Source organism: Manis javanica, chromosome 6 (genome assembly GCF_040802235.1).
Source record: "Manis javanica isolate MJ-LG chromosome 6, MJ_LKY, whole genome shotgun sequence".
Taxonomy (NCBI): domain Eukaryota; kingdom Metazoa; phylum Chordata; class Mammalia; order Pholidota; family Manidae; genus Manis; species Manis javanica.
The window spans coordinates 149,003,550-149,018,398 of NC_133161.1; the positions used below are offsets into that span (position 1 = coordinate 149,003,550).

General features: G+C 54.8%; 1 protein-coding gene across 3 annotated transcripts in view; it reads right to left on the reverse strand.

Annotated features, from left to right (window-relative positions):
* Positions 1-394: 394 nt before the first annotated feature.
* Positions 395-14,849, reverse strand: part of TTC12 (tetratricopeptide repeat domain 12) — a 35,178-nt gene continuing 20,723 nt past the window's right edge. For 2 of the 3 annotated variants that reach the window (XM_036992831.2, XM_073239773.1), the window contains exons 14-22: positions 10,968-11,060; positions 9,938-9,998; positions 9,099-9,236; positions 8,513-8,611; positions 8,029-8,097; positions 5,591-5,692; positions 3,390-3,489; positions 2,364-2,589; positions 399-1,731 (exon numbers count right to left, since the gene is read on the reverse strand). In XM_036992831.2, the coding sequence (XP_036848726.2) occupies positions 1,656-1,731; positions 2,364-2,589; positions 3,390-3,489; positions 5,591-5,692; positions 8,029-8,097; positions 8,513-8,611; positions 9,099-9,236; positions 9,938-9,998; positions 10,968-11,060 (964 nt within the window). In that variant the 3' untranslated portion in view covers positions 399-1,655. Of the gene's footprint in view, positions 1,732-2,363; positions 2,590-3,389; positions 3,490-5,590; positions 5,693-8,028; positions 8,098-8,512; positions 8,612-9,098; positions 9,237-9,937; positions 9,999-10,967; positions 11,061-14,849 lie in introns of all 3 variants that reach the window. The other variant, XM_073239774.1, reaches the window with a different exon arrangement.

The following is a 14,849-nucleotide window of genomic DNA, read 5'->3' on the forward strand; positions in this document are numbered from 1 at the left end:
GGCGACAGCCTGCTTGTCATTCACACAGGCCGGAGGCTTCTTCCATTTTTGAAGCTCCACTGAATTCTCTCTGCAAACAGCAAATTTTGCAGCCTCTAATTTTCTTCTCTGCACTCTGTTTAGTATCAGGCCACCTCCCTTTGCATTCAGGAGCCTCTTGCAGTGTTTGTTTGTGTGATGGGCATGAGCAGGCGGGTCCTGGCCCCTCTACCATGGCTGCCACTTGCCTGCCATCCAGGACAGAGCTATGGCACCATTGCAAAGTGCTCTGGTGAGCTTGCTGCAGCCCCATGTGGTCACCGATCCCAGAGTGAGGGTCTGGGGCCGCTGGTTTCCTTCCAGCCCCACAAAGTGCCAGCCATCTCCTTGGTCTCAGGAGCAAAGTTCTTCATTCAAGCCAAGGGCTACACTGCATGTGAGGAACCATTTCTTTGGGAGTGTTGAATAAAATCTCCCAAGGACAGGAGGATTTCCTTCCCTACGTGGTCCAGGGAATGTCTGGCTCTGATGCCTTAAGGGACATGTGCTTTACCCGATCCCAGGCCTCTCAAATCCAACCCAGCTGATGTCAGACTCAACCCCACCAGCCTCAAGATGGAATCTGGAAATCTCTTGTATTGGTGAAGCACATTATAATTCCTCAAGTACCTTTACTTCAAGACTTCATTTACCCTTCCTAGCAAATGCAGGAGACAAGGTTGACAGGTATTATTCTGGCTCTTCCAGAAGCAGCCACCAAAGAGAGGGTAAGTCACTCACCCACCGCCACCAGCCACCAGGCAGCAGTGCGGGACCACAGCCTCAAGTTTGGTCTGGGACCCTTGGCCGCTCTCCACCACACACGGCCTGCCTTCCACCCCAGACGGTCAGTGCCCACGCGGAGAAGCGGAGGAGTCGCACCACTTACTGGGCTTTTCAACTAGGGACTTGGGGTCCAGAGGTGGCCTGTCAGTTTTAGAGGGACCTGGGGCAACTTCACGGAAGCAGCACCTTTTGTGGGTGGCTGATGGGGCAAGGTGTGTTGGGACGGAACTAGGTCTGCCCCTGAGAGCTCAGCAGATCCCTCCTGGGTGCCACAAGCACAGGACGGCCCAGCCCATGGAGCAGGTGCCTGCAGCCTCCTCGGATGGGCTGGAGGGAGATGCCAGGAGGCACCTGCAGGAGTGATTCCCCAGGTGGCACCAGGCCCCCACCAGGAGAGCCCCCACCCACCATTCCACCTGAGGGTCTCAGCACGTGCCACAGGCATGCCAGGCTTAAGGAAGCTGCTCCGTGCTGCTGCTGCTGTGGCTGCCGCTTGGCACTCCTGAGCTGGAAAACCTGATGATTCTAGCATGTTACCAGCAGCCAAGTCAGGAAGGGCAGGAAGGGGGCTCGGCTGGCACGACCAGTCTGTGTCCAGACCCGCTGCTTACAGGACAGTCTGACGGTTGGCATCCAGCCTCTCAGAACAGGAAGGGATGTCTGAAGGACGCACGGTGAGGCTGAGCAGCCATCGCGTTCCCGACGCAGGAGCCGGCCCAGTGCCCCCCACCGCCCCACCCTTTTCAGGGAATCCAGCACGTAAGCATCTGAGAGTCAACGTTCAGTTCAGAGAGGACGTCCGAAGGTCTTTATGAGCACAGGAGCCCACAGCTTGCACAGACACGTGGCCCTCAGGGGTCGTGCAGGTACTTGGTGGTGGAGTTGAGAATTTCTATCCCGTGAAGCTCTCTCAGTTGAGCAGCAAACCTGTCAATCAGAACACAGACTCTGGGCCATAAACGCCATGCGCAGACCCCTGGCGCCCAGAGCCAGCCCTTCTCAGGTAGAAGCTGGACAGAAGGAGCGAAGGGGAAGCCCCGCGGACGACCACAGGGGAGGCCCGCCAAGCCCAGTGGCAGACGTGGCAGGCTGACCCGAGGGGACCTTGCTCCTGGGGACCCCGAGCAGGGGCCGCTTTCTCATCCCAGCCAGTGTGCCTTGCTTTCTGCAGAAGAAACAATTTATCCATTCCTTCCACTTGAACAGACAGAACTTGTGAAGCCCTCAGATATCCTGGGGGCCTGCCCCTCCTTCTCCAGGGGGGAGTCAAGGGCTGAGGCTGCTAGAGAAGTAGCTGGGCAGGCCTGGGCCCCTCCCTGCCCACAGAGCCCTCCACCCCTGCGCTGGGGCTCTGCTGCTCAGCCGCAGGCGGGCACCATGGGGCAGGAAGGAGGAGGTACTGGAACACATCAGGACAGGGTTGGAGCAGGACAGAGGGCCCCTCGCTCAGGAAGCCTCCCGCAGGAGGTTCCCCCGGTGTAGGTGGCAGGCCTACTGCTGCACCGGCTCCTTCTGCTGGGAGGCTGGCCCAGGCCACCCGTTCGCTGGCCGCTGTGTACCTTGGCTCAGCCATGCACAGCTTGCTCAGGGCAATCCCCGCGTTCAGCTGCACAGCCGTCTTCTGCGCGTCGCCACCCGCGAGTTTCAACAAGACCTGCACGATGTCTGTTTTCAACAGGGAGGCGGCGGCCTGTGGCACCTCCATGCAGTTCCCCAGGCAAAGTGCTGCATTGCCCGCCAGGACCTCATCCTCCATGCCAAGCAGCTTTGTCAGAACATGGAACTCTGCAGGGAGGGGAGAGAGCCAGCCTCGGTGACCCACATCCCCACGGAGGCTGCCCACGGTCTCCCCAGGGAGCTGGGACACGTCACTCAGCCATTCAGCAAGCATGTGCAGGGTGCTCTGAATGCCCTCAGCTCCTTGCTGAGCCTGGCGTTTCTGAGACGCCCCAAGCAGGACCCAGAGTGAATGAGTGCCGTGCATCAGCCAGGACTCCCCTCCCAGTCCCTGTTCTCTACCCCCACACTCCACCCGACAGCACCTAGTCGGAGTCGGAGGCCACAGGCCCACTCCCTGAGGCTGCGGCAAAGAGCGGGATCCCGAAGAGAGGCCCAGTTCCCTGTGCCGCCGAGGGGGTGTTAGGGACACTGGCACGTGGCCCGGCTCGGAGCCGGGCTACAAATGATGGCAGCCACTTCCAGTTACTAGACTAGCGCTCAGCTCACATTCAGCTCTTCCCTGAAGGCCGAAGGTGCTTCTTTCCCTCCGAAGGCAGAAAGCCTGGGTTAGGTCAGACTGAGCAGAACACTTTAGGAACAGTTTCAGTTTGCTTGGTGAGAGGAGGCGGCTCCCAGCTTGGCCCGTTACACCTGGGCTGCTTTGCAGCTGCGTCCGGCAGGGACAGGCTCCCGGTGTGGAGCGGAAGGCTAGCCCTGCGCTCCGGAGCCCTCTCCTCGTCCATGCCGCCGAGGGCCGGGAGGTCTCACGCTAAGTCTCTCTTCCCTCCCGTCCATGGTTCCCTTTGCAGCGTCCAGAATGGATGACCTCTGGGGGGTAGGCTCTGCTCGGTGAAGCTACAACTTACTTTTATCCAATCTTATCACTGCTTCTCGTGCCTCAGGATGACTGCTTGTGCAGATGGCTAGTGTCTTCACGGCATAACGAGATGCGGTCTGGCCTCCTGTCTAGGTTTCAGAATGAAATCAGAAACATAAAATCAACGCCAGAAACTACGGGCATCTAACAGGGTTCCGCTGAGAATGGCGAGTCCTTCCTGGCGAGCAGGCTGGTCTGGCCAGGAGGGAGCATCTCTCACGTCCTCTCTAATCCAGCCCACAGCCGGTGCAGCAGTAGGCCTGCCACCTACACCCGGGGACCTCCTGTGGGAGGCTTCCCGAGCGAGTGGCTGAGAAGAGAAAGATGCTGTCAGAAACGGGGGGAAGTCCTGCCCTTCGTTTCAGCATCTGAGGACGGGGGGGGTGACACGCCCAGGCTGTCAGGCCCACAGACCCGCAGGGGGAGCATCACTGTAAAGGAGTGCAGAGAGCATTAAGAGTCAGGAAAAAGAACTAATAAAACTTAGCTAAACCTTAACAGCAACCATTCCGGAATAGTAAGAGATTCAATGTCTAAACTTAGAGAGAGGCCAGATCAAAGGAAGAGAGAGCGAGAGGCCAGCCAAGGGCTATTTGAATCCTGGTTTACTAAATCCCCATGGTTTACAACCCTGATATCCACCCTGGCAGGGCCCTTGCTTATTTTTATACTGCTTCTCACTTTAGGTCCCTGTATCTTAAACCGGCTAATAGCCTTTGTTAGGGAAAGAGTGAGTGCTGTTCAGGTGCTAGTGCTGAGACCGCAGTATCATTCACTCACACAGCAGGAAGGAACAAACATTCCATGATTGGAATGGTCAAAGGAAAGTGGGGAAATGTAGAATCTAAGCATTAGTAAGATTAGTAAATTAGCATAAGCATAGCCATCTTAGAAACCTAGAAACCATTTTCTGAGAGTGTGACTCAGAGAAAAAAAAAAAACAAAAAAACCTGGGCCTGGGTAAGGCCTTGAAAAACAAGTTAATCATGAGCACCGGGTGGTGGGCAGCTGTGACCCTTGGTCAGCTAACCTTGGTCAGTTAATCTTACATACCAAGCTTATCGTGCAGAACCTCCCTAACCATTGAGGAGTAGTCTTACCCTGCCCTTGCTTAACCCCAGGATATATGTCTTGCAAGAATAATGTATAGTTGTAGAAAATTACTATGAGTTAAGTGCTTTGAAAAATGCTATATAAACCCTTGGCTCTCAGTGCTCGGGGTCCTTGTTGAGACCCGCTGCGTCGGGCTGACTTGGACCCCAGCTAGCTGGCTGAATAAAGACTTTGCTTGAATTTACATCTCTATGCCTGTGTAGTTTGTTCTCTGGAGAAGCCTTGGAAGCCTGGACCCTAACAATCACGAACCTACATCATTCTAAGAGGTGACAACAGTCAGCTCATAACCCCTAAAATCCCCGAATGTGGGTTCTTTAAAATGCACGTGTACACTTACGCATGCACAACGCCTCCGTGTGTGCATGCAACCGGCAGGCTCTGCGTGGCTGGCAGGAGGCAGTCGTGATGAATGATGGTCATCAGCCAATGGCAGCCCAAACTCAGACCCAGTGTCCCACCCCCTCAACGCTGCCCCTGCTGCAGCAGTGCCCCCAGCAGAGCTTCCTGGCCCTCCTCCTGTGGGGCCATCGTGTCAACAGGAGTGAGTGAGCCTCGCTGGGCACTCACATCACAAGCAGGATCCAGAGGCGGCAGCCTGATAATCCACCTCACGCCTACAGTCAGTCTACTTAACGGCTGCGCTGACCCGCTTAGACTCACTGCAGGCACATCGCGGGGGAGGCGGCGCAGGCTTCTGTCACCTGGCCATGCTGCCCTGCACATTCCCACAGCTGGACTTACATCCACATTCTCCTGACAGCTGGATAGAGCATCGTGGGCAGGAAAACATAAGCAAAATAAGAGGCCTCTTTTTCAAGGACAGGCCATTTTCAAGGGCATTTTTAAGTTAGGCTTGAGTGGTAAACGTTCTCATGCACATATGTAATGAACAGTCTGTGCTCAACAATCTGTTCAGGGTGCTGTCTGGGTGGGCGGGTGGAAGAGAATCTTCATTCACGAAGTCTAAAATCTAGCGGGGGTGAAAATCTAGCATCTTAACTGAACAAAACCCTCCTTAATTCTGGTCCTCAAGTAAATTATGACACTCCTGGAAATTCCATCAAGTTATCTTACCTTCAGGAACTTAAGCATTTTCTTCACCACTCCGGCTCTTAGGGCATCTTCAACAATTGTTGGAGAAGAAGTAAGTGTGCGGCTGAGGACGCCTGCAGCTCTCTGAGCAAAGCAGAAAGTAAAGGAGACTAAACATCCTTTCATGCTGTGATGTTTACAAGCAAACAAGCACTTTGGGAGGCAAAAGCAATTGTTAGTACTGGAAACAGAATAGGTACTTTGATGGTGAAATACGTGAAGGCCAAGTAGTAGATGACAAGTGATGTGTTTTTTTATGAAGCCACTGGGGCAGGTGATTTAAGGGCTGAAAACACTGCCCCTTGGCAAGGGGCCGGCTCACTGCAGCTTTGCACCAGGCCAGCCAGCTCGACCGTGCAAGACAGCCTTGCCCTGGACCCCCGGCAGCGCTCTGTTGATCAGGGTCCTGCTCGGAGGGGAGACTTCCCGGGCTGATCCTCCGGGTCTTTTAGCTTTTCCTTTATCTCTTCTGAATTTTTGTCTTTTTGCTCTACTTTCTGGGAGACTTCATTTACTTTATTTTCCAATTCTGATTTTTTTTTTTTAGTAGCAAACTTACTGTTTTATGGCTATAACATTATCTTGAATCTTTCTGAGGATGTGAATGATAGTTATTAATTTTTTCTTCTATTTGCTTTAGTATCTCTATTTCTTTGAGGTCAATTTTTCTGATTACCGTAGTTTTTCTAGTCATGTGTATGGCTTTCTGAAATGTCTGGTGACCCTTAGCTGCCCAGTCAGACTTATAAAAAAAATAATAAAAATAGGTTTCGGTGTGCTTTGTTTATGGTGCATTTGTTGACTGGCAGGTAGAGGGGTGCTACTCCCAAATGCCAGAAAGCTAAGATTTTTTTCTCTGCTCTTTCAATTCCTTCAGAGAAAAATAACCAATTTTATGCTTGAAGGAAGATGCCTGGCTGCCAAATGCAGCCCCCATCTCTAGCGCACCCCCATCTCTTACTTGGCTCTGTTTGTACTGCTGTTTTGAGGGCCCCATCTTCTCCAGGGCACCACAGGGCGGACCTGCCACCTTCCCCAATGTGTCCTCCATCTGTGCCCTAAGGTTGCTCCAGCCCTGCCTTGTTAATATGACTTGTGCAGCTGTTCTCCACCTTCTAGAAACTGATTAAAACGACTGCCTATTGGTGACCTCCCTGTTCACTTTGTCAATGTGGGTTTCTGCCTTTTTTCCCCTAATGCCTTTAGTCTCATTAATGAGGTCTCCGGGGGGAGAAGGGATAAACTTGAATTTATCACATTATCAACCTTGTTTTCCCAATCTGCTTCCTCCAGGTGCTGTGCCATTGCTGCTTTGACATTTCAGGCCTGTCTTCAGCCCCAAGACAGCAGGGAGAGTGTGCCATCGAAGGACCAGACGACCCTGGGGAGGCCGCTGCCCTGCTCAGCGCATTGCTCATCATGTAACCGTGGCGTGTGCAGAGTCCCGGGGAAATTGGGCCTGAGGGTCCCTGCAGGGCCATCTCAGAGCTGGAGTCGGCTTAGCTTTAGCGCCTGACCATCCAGAAAAGCCCAAGCATCTAGGACAGTGGTCCTATGACCATAGGGACATGGATCTTCTTTGGGGATCTGGTGAGAGCTATGTTGCCCCCCATGACACTGCACGTGCTCTCAGAATTTTCTACACGCATGCAGGGAGTTCCAGGAACCCTGAAAACCTGCCACACATGCCTGGAGTCCAGGTGAGAGACCTCTGCCCTGGGATGTCTGAACTGACTTCAGGAAAGTGCAGGCATGCTGGCCCCAACAGGACTCAATGGCTCTGCCCAGAACCTTTATCATAACCCTGGGGCCCGGGGCCTAGTCCGTGACCCTGGAAGGGCTGTGGTCTCACATGCACACACCTGTCCTGGACCTGACCCCAACTGTTTCTCTAGGCGTTAGGGCCCTGACCTAACAAGGGCGAAGTTGGGGTGGTTACTAAGTTGGAGTAATTGCTACCTGAGGGAAAAGCACAACTTGGGAGGGTGGCAAACAGCCTCTTCAATAATAGAATATTCTTCTCCTGATGCACTCACTGGTAGCTGTACGACTTCTCAGTTTTCTTATCCAAACATCAGAAACAGAAGAACTTATTTCAGCATCTATCTCCAGGGACCAACCCACTTGCATAAACCCCTCTAGGATCACCGGCTTTGAAATACAGGCCTGGCCTTTGATTATGGAAAAAGAGATTCTAAAGAAAATTACTCGGCCTGTCCAGTTTACAGCCGGTATCTTGAAAGGACAAATCAGGAAGACGATGCCACATAACCTGTTAAATTCCAAAGCTACCGAAAAGGGATTCTTAACTTGGGCTCATAGACTCTAGGGAAGATGGGCCCTGGCTGGGGGGACCAACCAAGGCCTCCGGCATGACGACACAAGGAAGCTGACCCTGGGCTTCTCTGGGGGAGGCTTACCGTGAGGATCCCTCCGTCCCGGCTGCTCAGCAGGCGCGTGCACCTCCCGCTCGCCTCGGCGGCCCAGGCCTGCGGTTGGGGGGAGAGGAGACCCGGGTGTCCTGGTGACCGGAGTCCCCGGGGAGCGCCCCTGAGCTCACACACAGGCCTCTCTCCTTCCCGCCACCACCATACCCTGTCCACTGTCTCCCCTCACTGCAGGGCAATGCCTGGGGGCTGGGGGCCACATCTTATCTGGCTTTGCACATGCAGAGCCTGCGCCATGCTCGGTGCATCCCGCTCAGTCGGTTTCCTGATGAGGTCCGAGTGCCTCGCTGGCCCCCTCAGCAGAGCTGGAGCGGCTGCCCAGCTTTCCCCATTCCCACCGCCAGCGTCTGAGCCCATGTGCTTCTGTTCTCTTTGTAAAATCGGCAAAAGGCCCACGTGACAGGGTATGTCTAGGTTGTCCCCAGGTTCCAAATGGAGAAAAGAATGCCACGAGTACCTCAGAGACAAGGGGCTGCTGAAGACACAAGTTCATCATGAGTCCCAGCAGCGTGTACACGACCTCTCGGAACAGGTCCACATCCTCCTCACATCGGGCCTTGGGAAGAAAACAAGGTGACTGCTGACCTCTCTGCCTGACCTCTTCTCATGCTCGTGTCTTCTCCCTGGCAACGGCCTCAGCATCACCCGCGCTCCCTAAACCTCACTGTCATGAACTGAAGTCGCCTGGGAAGACCCGAGGCCATTCCCATGAATCACATGTCAGCCAAGGAGACACGCAAGGAGTCCGGTCCCTCTGCCATGTGACCGTGCCTCGGCCTGGTCCTGTGCTTAAACTGAAGAGGGAGCTACTGAAATGGGTAGTCAAGCAACTCCACCCGAAACCCCTTCAGACGTCTCCAGGACGGATGAGGCGTGATCCGGAGGGCTCCTTAGGGCCAGCCGCCCATAGGGTCTGTGGTCACAGAGGGGGAAGCCCCTGGCTCCAGCACCTCCAACAGACTTTTTGGAAAAGCGAGACAATTAAGAAGAAGCCAATGTTCCCAAAGCAGATAAAAGACCAACATTACAGAAAAGCTAAACACCATGAGGCCCAAGCAGGCTTCCCCGAACTCCTCCGAGGAGGCCATCTGTCTCCGGACAGCGGGCTTGGCACTGAGGACGCCCAGGATGGCGATGCACTGGCACAGAGCTACAGCGTTGGCTGTCCTGGGGTCTCTCTTCTGCAAAAGAATCAGGAGAAACCATGTCTGCAGAGAGCAGACACGTGACACCCGAGTCATCTCGGGGCACCCCTCACCCCCCAAGGTGCCTGGGAACCAGAGAGCATTCCACCACACAGGGCATCTGGGGGGTCGCACTGGCCACGGGGTGGGGCACACAGGGGGAGAGCCTGAAAGCCTGGGATGGGGGCGCTGAATCCCAGCGATGCCCCCACCAGCTGGAAGAGCTCGGGCAATTCCTGCCCTTCTCAGAGCTCCCACTCCCATGTGTGCAATATCGAGGTGTGGGTCTGCTGTCTCAGGTCCCCCCAGAATTCTCTGGCTCACTGGGTCAGGGTCTAGCCATGGCACCCCCTCCTAGGACTCCCCAGCTTGCCATTTTCCACCTTGGTGCGAATCACCACACTTGTCCTGACAAGGTGACTACCACTCAGGGGACGGCTGCATACACCACCGTGTGGGGCTTGGGGGTGGAGCTGACAAACCCTCATTCCTCCGGAGGCGCGGTCCACACCCGTCTAAGCCTCATCTCCATCTGTCCTGACTGTGGTTTTAATAGCTAAGCACTATTTAGATCCCAGCTGTGAGTAGATGATAGTCAGCCTGAAGGTTAGCATGGGTCCTGAGCGTAAGCTGCGTTTAAACAGCTCTGTCCACGCCCGAGGGGTCTGTCACAGGGGATAGAAATGGGGGCTGCTCACCAGGACGCCCGTGAGGGCCGGGAGAACCCCTGGAAGGTGGGCCTGGAACCAGACTTGGAACCTGTTGGGAAGACACCAGCCATGATTTCTCTGTACCTCGCACAGGCTACAAGGCGAATGCAGCGTCTTGGGTATGGAGCGGACAGCGCAGCTCTGGGCCATGTGGTTGGCAGCGTGCGAGCGGATGATTTCATCTCAACCAAAAAACGTCACTGGGGATGCATGTGGCCTCAGTCTTTCTAAGTCTGGAGAATCACCTCCGATGTTACAGCAGATCTCAGCTGACAGCTCTTGTGCCCGGGAGTGGGTGGAACCCCTAGGCTGCTCCCAAATGATCAGCAGTGCCCGGCCCCCACCCCGCTGCTTTGCTCTGAGTCCACATGCTGTGCGCCACGCAAGCAGGGCTCCCTACAGTCGTGGGGAGCCCCAGGTGCATAGGCCTCCCTACAAGCTAGAGCAGCCCTTACACACGCCCGCCTGTGCCAGCGGCCTGCCTCTGAGCACACGCAGCTCCTTCTCGCTATGTGGCTGTTCCTAAGGGGAACGGCCTACAGTTTGTGAGGAAACTGAAAAAAATAGGATGCACTTAGAAAAAAACAGACTTAAGAATTCTGAAGACCTTTAGTGTCTTCCCCAACAGCTAAGCTGGAAAAGAAAGGAGTAGGGGATGGTTATTCACAACGAACGCCACTGACTACTCAGCGGCGGCTGCCTTTCGCTGTGCCGTCTCTCACTCACGCTCATTCCACACACACTGGCTGGGCAGGCCTACCGGGCACCGATCAAGGGGAAAGCTGCTCCGGCACATGGCAGGCTCGCTTACTGTGAGAGGGGCTGTCTCACTGGGTGCCCGGTGCCCAGGGGGAGGGGAATCGCTGACTACACCCTCCTGGAAGGCAGGGGCCCTCCTACTCAGGGACTCTTGTGATGCTCAGTTGGCCAAGCCTCCCTGGCTACTGCACATTTTAAAAGATCAGACAGTTTCACAAAAGTTGAAGAAGAAACATCAATTTCTGGAAATTAAAATTACCTTTCTTCCACAGCCAAGTCTGTGAGCAGCTCCATGGCTGAAATGGCCTGCTTATCTGAGAAATCAAGAAATGACACCAGGGCCTCCAACAATCTGCAAAAATCCGTAATAACGTGAGAGTGGACTGCCTTCCAACTGACAGCTTCCCCAGCGAGGACACTTCGCAAGACCAGGCAGGAGTCAGCATCCAGGGGAAGCGAGCTGAAAGGGCGGCCTTGCTGTGCCCTCCTAGGAAGCCCAGCCCCTTGCCCACCCCCAGAGAGAGGTGTTCTCCTGTGGGAAGGGCCCCACCATTCAATGTCAAGCTTCAGAGGGCTGAACGGTTTTAACCAAAGTTCACTGATTATCAGATGTCAGCTTGGAAGGAATGCGTGGTCCCTCGGCTGTGTGACTGGCTCAGCCAAGTTCAATCACATAATGACATTTAAATGACACGCTTTCTAATCTGCTGATGACCAAAGTGGAGGGTCCACTAATGAGGTGGGGGATGGAATAAAGATTTAATAAGATTTTGACAGGCTGCTGAATATATCAGATGAACTTAATAGGGTTAAGTTCAAAGTCCTCCACTTAGAACTGAAAATTCTACCGAGGTAACAGAATTGAGAGACCTGGCTTATAACTGGGTCACACGCAAAAGATTTAAGGGTTTGTAGCCTATTGCAAACTCAGTGTGAACAAACAGTCCAGTGCAGCTGCCAAAAGAAGCTACTGCTGCCGTGGGCTGCCCACCACCAGAAGCAGGTCCAGCCAGCCATCCCGCACAGAGCGCCTGGTGTGCTGAGCGGTGGGTTCGGTGCCGGGTGCTGACTGAGATCCTGGTCCCCTCCACGGCACATGTTAGATGATGTTGGCAACAGACACATGCGAAGTGGGCACAGATCCACATGCAGGAGGTGTGGGTGGGTGGAGGTGAAAAAGGCTCCAAAATGCAGGTGATGTTTCAGCTGTACTTGAACGTATGGGGTAGGCTAGTTGTTCATTCATTCAATGATCTTCCTGAGCATGGGCCATGGGACAGGCAATGTGGTGGGTGCTGGGGGCGCCCGATGATGAAACAAGGCAATACCCCAGCTCTAAGGAGCTTGCAGGCCCATGTCAGCCATCCCGGGTAGAACACATGACAATCCCAAAGGTAATGAGGCATAAAATCCAAGTCCCCGACCTGGAGGTGACAGCACAGCGGGGGCTCGTGAAGGGAACCGAGAAGGAAAAGACGGGGGAGGGGGTCTGGGAAGGAGGTCTGGACAGCCCCAGCTGTGTGGAGTTTCATGAGGAGTGTAGTGACCATAAGGCCTAAATGCCACAGGGCAGTAACAACGAGGACAAAACAGAGCCCGTCACATTGGGCACTTAGGAGTCTGGGCTCCAGTCAGCCAGTGTGGGACTGGCTGCAGCCAGCAGCTTGTTCTAGGAGGGGCCTGGAGGTCCAAGCCCCCGAGGAACAGTCAGGACGCCAGGACGCCTGACCGGGAAAAGACGAGGGTCTGCAGCTGTCTCCGCTCTGGGAGGTGGGAGGCCCGATGCGTGCTGCAGGCCTCTGCCAGCCTGGCCCCGGCCCTCCGTGCGGGCGGCCCAGAGTGGGCCGGGCGGTTTGTGCTCAGCGGGAGGAGATAATTTCCCACCAACTAGAACCGCCCGGCAAGGGACAGGCTGCCTTGGCAAGTGGGCTCCGACCCCTGCCATTAGCTGGGGAGCGTCCCGGCCCACCAGCTGTTACAGTGCCCATCCCAACAAAGGGAGAACTAACGACAGCAGGGATCTTCCCTGGGGGGGCACCATGCACGGGCCATATGGGGTGCCCCCGAGGGGCCAAGGACCGGGCTGTCCCCATGGTCCTGGGTAACCACAAGTTCCTGAGGATCCCCAACTTGTTCAGAAGTGGCCCTGCTGTCAGAAGCCGTTTGTTTTAGTTCAGATTTTTCCCTCACTGGTTTAAACCTGTTTCCTCTGGTCTTGAAGATGAACGCTGGTGAACCTGAAGAACACAGATGGGCAGCTGGCAGTCTAAGCCCAGCGTGGTTTTTGCCCTGGGAGACGTAACAATGAGGCTCCTTCTCCACGTGACAAAATACACGTCCTCACTAGACTCCTCACCAGAGAAGCTGGGGCGTCCCTTTCTGCTCCTTCTTGTCGCCCTTTTTTTGTGGTAGATTTTCTGCTCAGCTGACAAGCAGCTGTCCCTGTAGGTGACCACGGGTCAGAAAATGCTCTAGTGTAACAAACAGATGCACTTTCAACACCATCAGGACCCTGAGCAACAGGCCCTGAAGTGAAAAAAGTGGTCACGAGCTGACCACCGAGTCCGCAGCACGCGGCAGGCCCGTCAGCTGCGCTCTTTGCTGTGCCGGGCGCTGTTGGCGGGCCGGCCCCGCAGGCAGCCTATTCTCCCCCTAATACCCGGCCCGGCTCTAAACTGAAGCCGGAACCATCTTCCCCGCCCGGGTGGCATGAGATGCAATGCCGACCACAGAGAAGTAAGCAGTAGCCTCTCCTGACCAGAGGAACAGACCCGGCCAGCGCTGCCTGGGCTGCGGCAGCCCCACGTGCTCAGGAGGGGAGACCAATAGGACAGAGGCCTGGACCCGACGGATTTAAGCCAGTGAACCAGCTGTTGCTGTCTTTAGTCTTTTTTGTTATGTGGGAAACCAGACCAGCTTCTCTTGGTCAAATATTCTGCAAATCTGCACTAAAGATGAGGCGCTGGCTGGGGCCCGTCGGGCCTGAGGAATCCCTGGGTCACACTCGGAGGAAGAGACAAACAGAGGATTTGGGCTCATGGCTGCGTGACCCCAAAAACCTAGCACTTGCCACAAAGTGATACTGGGCCTCACCTGGTTCCTGTCAGTACACATTTGTCCCTCCAACTTTGGAGAAAAGCATTTTGGGGGGAATGTGATTTGTGCGCCTCTCTCTCTGTGAGGGTCACGGGATCTGTGTGCAGTCCTGTCCTGCCTCAAACCATCTAGTTCCCCTTCAGAGAACACATTCTCTCTCTGGTTTAACTGGAGTGGACATTCACAAGAACAGGGGGCCTAAGGGTAGGAAGTGGAGGTGTCTTGGACTGTCTGAAGAGAGCAGGCAGCCGAAAGGGCCACTCTCCAAGACACTGGGAAAATTCAAATTGAAACTCAAGCAATTCAAAGATAGCTTGGGGAAAAGCTTATTGTAACTACAGCTACATTTACCCAAAGAGACCAAAATCAATGGAAACACATGCGGTGGGGGTGCCAGGGAAATGACTGTGGTCACCCGAGGACTGGACTCTGCTCACAAGGCCTCTGCTGTGCGCGCTGGGCTTCAGGGCTGGCAGGGCCTTTCCTGTGGGCCTCGGAGGCTGCGCCTGCCCCGCCTCCACACCCTGCAGGCTGCCTCACCCACACGGGGCTGGGGCTGACGGGCTCAGCCTGGTCCAGGAAAAAGATCTGGCTGCTTTTCTCACTGGGAACAGAGTAGGAGCCGGGCCTCAGGCATGGAGGCAGCCGGGGGGCTGTTCCCTCGGTCACTGGCCACAGCTTCTCCTGCCCCACCTGTGAAATGGGGTGACGTCGATTCTCCCGCCTGCCTGTCAGGCTGAGGGAAAATGAGGCAGTGAAAAAATCAGAAGCCGGCCCTGCTTTCAGATCATGCGTGAGAGATGCATCGAGCAGCTGCCGTCATTGCTACTGTTGCTATTAGGCTGGACCACGTGAAAATGCCAACATGCAACCTTTTTTTATATTAAAAATGGCAATTTCACATGTTCAAACTAGTAATCTTTAGACTGAAAAGCACAGAACAGAATCACTGTGGTTTGGGAACTTTCTTATGAAGTGTGCTTAGGAGGAGGCCCATTCTTCTCCTCCCGTCTTAAACCTACAAGCAGTGGTGCTCAAGGTGTGT